At 31.5% G+C, this 4725-nt stretch overlaps 1 protein-coding gene across 1 annotated transcript; it reads right to left on the reverse strand.

Moving 5' to 3' along the window:
* Positions 1 to 2743: 2743 nt before the first annotated feature.
* LOC111406650 lies at positions 2744 to 3344 on the reverse strand. The gene is made up of 2 exons (XM_023036038.1): positions 3183 to 3344; positions 2744 to 3019 (listed from the first exon to the last, which is right to left on the reverse strand). Exons 1-2 carry the CDS (start codon positions 3342 to 3344, stop codon positions 2744 to 2746), a joined length of 438 nt encoding a protein of 145 aa, XP_022891806.1.
* Positions 3345 to 4725: the final 1381 nt, after the last annotated feature.

Raw genomic sequence — 4725 nt, forward strand, 5'->3', positions numbered from 1 at the left:
TCATTCCCGGTTGGTGTTGGCCCTCCAATGGCACATGATGTTGATGCTTTTGAGATTTGGTTTAACAAGGGATTGGTAAAGAAGAATAAGCAAGTTGTTACTAATATATGTTGTTTGTGAATTTTTTCCAATACAGTAACTTTCATGTGACTTTTTCCATTTTGTTATGTAAGAAAAAACATTTCAATGATGAAAATTCTGTTATCAATCCATGGTTTTATTTTTGTGACATTGCAATCTCTACAAAACAGTGGTGGTATGAGTTGTTTACTCCAAATGAATGTTTGGAAGATACAGTAAGTTATTTTATATGCTGGTGTTTTTACGATTATTTTGTTTATTTTTTATTACTATTGTTGATTTTGTCACTTTTTTCTTTTTTTGTAGCATATTGATGTGTGTTTCTATTATTTAAGAAAGTTGTTAAGATATGGAGAAGGGATAAACATAAAGGCTACAATCACAGATTTTCCGTTTGATAGCCAAATGAGAGGTCTTTACGCCGACTTTTGCCAAGATAAGTCAACTCTAAAAAAGTAGACTTCTCTTCTATCATATGTTATTGAGTTGTATATGCCGTGCAACACAAATTGGAACCTTGTTGACCACATGCTTATTCCAATTAGAATATCCAATTCAACTCATTGGATTTTGTGTCATTTTTGACATTCAACATATGTGTCTTAATGTATATAATTCGTACAACAAGGTTGTGAGAAAGGCATTAGTACTTGAGGCTATTAAACCATTTTCTAATATTATTCCTCATCTTCTCTTTCATACTGCCTTCTTTGAGGAAAAGGGTAATTCAGAAGAAGAAGTTTTGAAACCATTAGTTGTAAAAATGGTTCCAAAACTTCCCCAACAAAATAATGGGTAAGTTTATTTCTGAAGAATTTTTTTTTCATTTGACATTCTAGTATGTAATTATTTAAAGTACTTCTCATTATTTCATGCAGTGGAGATTATGGAATCTATGTAATTAAGTATGCTCAATACTTCATTAATGGAATGTTAAATGAGATGCCAAAGTCTTTTAATGTTCTACATCTTAGAAAAAATTTGGCAGCTCAACTATATGCTTATGGAAAGAAGAAGCAAGAAGAGGAGATGGAGTAGCTATATCCTGATATGATAGAGAAGTAGGTGATCTTGATGTGATAGAGAAGTAGGTGATTTTGAGGAAGTGAAGAAACATGTCTTGTTTTTGTAATGACATGCCTTCATTTGTAATGACTGATTTAATTTAGCTGGTAGTGGATGCTTTGTATATAATAATTGATTTAGGGAAAAGTGGCAATGTTAATGGTGGTAGACAACTACAATTGTTAATGACCGATTCTTTTACAACATCAATGGAGCAGAGATTGGTGATGTAGCTTCGATCATGCTTTAAACACAATAGTTTCTTGTATGTCAAAAAATTGACATAATGTCACTTTTTCAACAAAAAAGTGACAATGCGTCACCTTTTTACCCTTATGGATCTCTTGCTTTTGCTTCACTATGCTTCGCTGGACTAAGCCGAAATGAGTCTTTTTCGTCTTAGCTTGAAGATTTATTAGAACTTGAGTTTGAGTTAGATTTATTAGAGAGAACTTGTACTAAGCTCTAAAGAAAAGCAATTAAGCTCGTGACTCCCGGGTAGGGGGCACGAGCGAAGGAGCTCCTCACTAAGAGCTGGTGACCATGAAAAAAGTGACACTGCGTCACTTTTTAACAGTGTCACTTATTTTTTAACAAAAGCAGCATTATTTGTGAAATTTTGAACACACTTACAATGTCAATGGAGGAAGGAATAATGTCACATTTCTAACAATATGTTACCTGACTATAGCTTTAAACACAAATGTCACTTTTTCGATAGAAAAGTGAGATAATGTCACTTTTTCAATAGAAAAGTGACACTGCTTCACTTTTTTTAATAGTCACTTATTTTTTAACAAAAGCAGCATTATTTGTAAAATTTTGAACACACTTACAATATCAATGGCGGAAGGAATAATGTCACCTTTTTAACAATATGTCACCTGACTATAACTTTAAACACAATAGTTTCTTGTATGTCGAAAAAGTGAGATAATGTTACTTTTTCAATAGAAAAGTGACATAATGTCACTTTTTCAACAGAAAAGTGACACTACGTCACTTTTTTTTAGTAGTGTAAATTTTTTTTTAACAAAAGCAGCATTATTTGTGGAATTTCGAACATTCTTACAATTTCAATGGAACAAGAAATAATATCACATTTTTAACAATATGTTACCTGACTATAGCTTTAAACACAATAGTTTCTTGTATGTCAAAAAAGTGACATGATGTCACTTGTCAATTAACCAAATGTGGATCCAATGTCAATGGAGTATGAATACATTGTCACATGAACATACTTACAACAAAGAAATTTTTAACAAAATCCATCAATTTCTACTGTCTAACAAATTCACATACACAATAAATTTCAAAATCGACATTTAGCTTAAAGTATTTTGCAATTCTTAGAATATTTGAATTGAAAAACGAACAAAACAAAAAATATCAAATAATCTAGTTTCATGTATCTTCTAACTTCCTTTTCTTTTGTGGTTTTTTTTCTCCTTTGGTGGATTTTGACATGATCTACGATTGTGACCATAATTTCCACATCTTCCACATTTTGCGCTTTGAGTTTTCTCTCCTTTTGATGGTATTCTTTTTTTTTTGGTCGTCCAGATTTTCTTTTTGGGTTAGGACCCAACATTATTCATGCTCTTACCTCATCTGGTACATTCCACTCATTATAATTTCCTAGTGGAAAAATTGATGCACTATATGTTTGAATATACATATTTGTTATATAAAATACCAAACAATATGAATATGAATCCTCCTTTATCTTTGCAATAACCGCAAGTGCATGTGCACATGGAATCCTGTCGACTTGAAATTGATTGCATGTGTATGTTCTTTCTTCCATGTTCACCAAATATGAGGCACAACCATCATTAACTTGGTACAATATTGAACTTAAAGTTGATACCTATGTACATAATATAACAAAATAATCTATCGATAAATTTGTCACTATTTTATATGAAAGGAAGATTTAAAGTGAAAATTCAATATGAATAGAGGATACAAATCATGTTACAATAAAAAATCTTGATGTGTAATAACAAAACAGCAAGTTTATAACTTTTTACCTTCATTTTCTTTGACTCCACAAAATTTTCTCTCAGTTTTTTCTCTTGCTTGGTGGCAAGTATTGTGAAGGTTGCTCGTGCATCATTTATATGATTCACAAACCATTCTTGTAACAAATATCTTAACGATTCCAATAAAGACTCTATTGGACAACCTTTCATTGCTTTTGTTACTGAATTTACCGATTCAACTATGTCTGAAGTCATTGTAGAATCTGTTGCTTGTCATGTAAGCCCTTAACCATTTCTCATAACCAATATCTTTCTGCACAAAAAAGATTCAAAATATTAACAAAAAAAGTGACTTCCTATCTTGTTTTAGACTTACTTTTAACAAGACGTATCAACACATACAAACTTTTTAAATAAAAAGTGATATTATGTCACTATTAACAAAAAAATGACATTCTGTCACTCTTTGATTGAAAAGTGACAGAATGTCACTTTTTGTTTAAACTCACTTTTAATAAAAAGTATCAACACATACAAATTTTTCAAACAAAATGTGACATATCATGTCACTATTAACAAAAAAGTGACGTTCTGTCACCCTTTGGTCGAGAAGTGACAGAATGTCATTTTTTAAACAAAACGTGACATTAATTATTATAGAAGTTAACAATGAGAATATACTAAATGTGATTGAATCCCTGTATTGATTTCATCAAGTTGTTTCAAATGGAACTCAAAATCAGTCTTAGAATATGCTCTTACAGCCCTATTGAAATGTTCTGCAATATTCTTTCCCCCTTTTTTCCCACCAAAAGAAGACTTCAAGTTCTTTAGTAAGTGATAGGAACATAATCTGTGCATTGCATTCTCATACACTTTGTGAATTGCATTTTTTATGCTTATATGTCCATCTGAAATTATACACAAACATTCTCGCTCACCATATGCTTCTTTTTTAACATACTTAAAAACCACTCCCAAGAATCATCAGTTTTTAAATCACCAACTCCAAATGCTAATATAAAGATACTATTATTGGCATCTTGCGTACATGCAGTGAATAGTGTTTCGCCATAGTTGCCTTTTAAGAATGTAGCATCTATTACTATAATTGGTCTACAATACTTCCACCCTTGAATAGATACTCCTAATGTCATGAAGAGGTACTTGAATTTGTTGTCCTGATATGTCTCAATTTTTGTAATTGATCCAGGATTTGTTTGTTCTATCATGTACAAGTATTCTAAAAGCTTTTCATATGACTCTGTGGGATCTCCTCTCACTAATTCCAATGCTTTCTCCTTAGATCTTCAAACTTTCTCATAGCTCATCGACACTCCATAGGTATTCATCATGTCATTTATAATGTCTGCAAGAGTGTATGTTGTTTTTGTTGAGATATACTTGTACATGATGAATTCTCCTACTATTGAGCTGGTTGTTTGACGATGATCTCCCAAAATGATGTTATTTGAGCATATATGGTCATTTTTTATATACCTTACCTTGAACATATCGGTTCCACCAAGTCTTGAAGCTCTAAAAGTCCATTTACACTTATCATCAATACATTTCAACACATACTCTTTCT

This window comes from Olea europaea, chromosome 12 (genome assembly GCF_002742605.1).
Source record: "Olea europaea var. sylvestris chromosome 12, O_europaea_v1, whole genome shotgun sequence".
Taxonomy (NCBI): Eukaryota; Viridiplantae; Streptophyta; class Magnoliopsida; order Lamiales; family Oleaceae; genus Olea; species Olea europaea.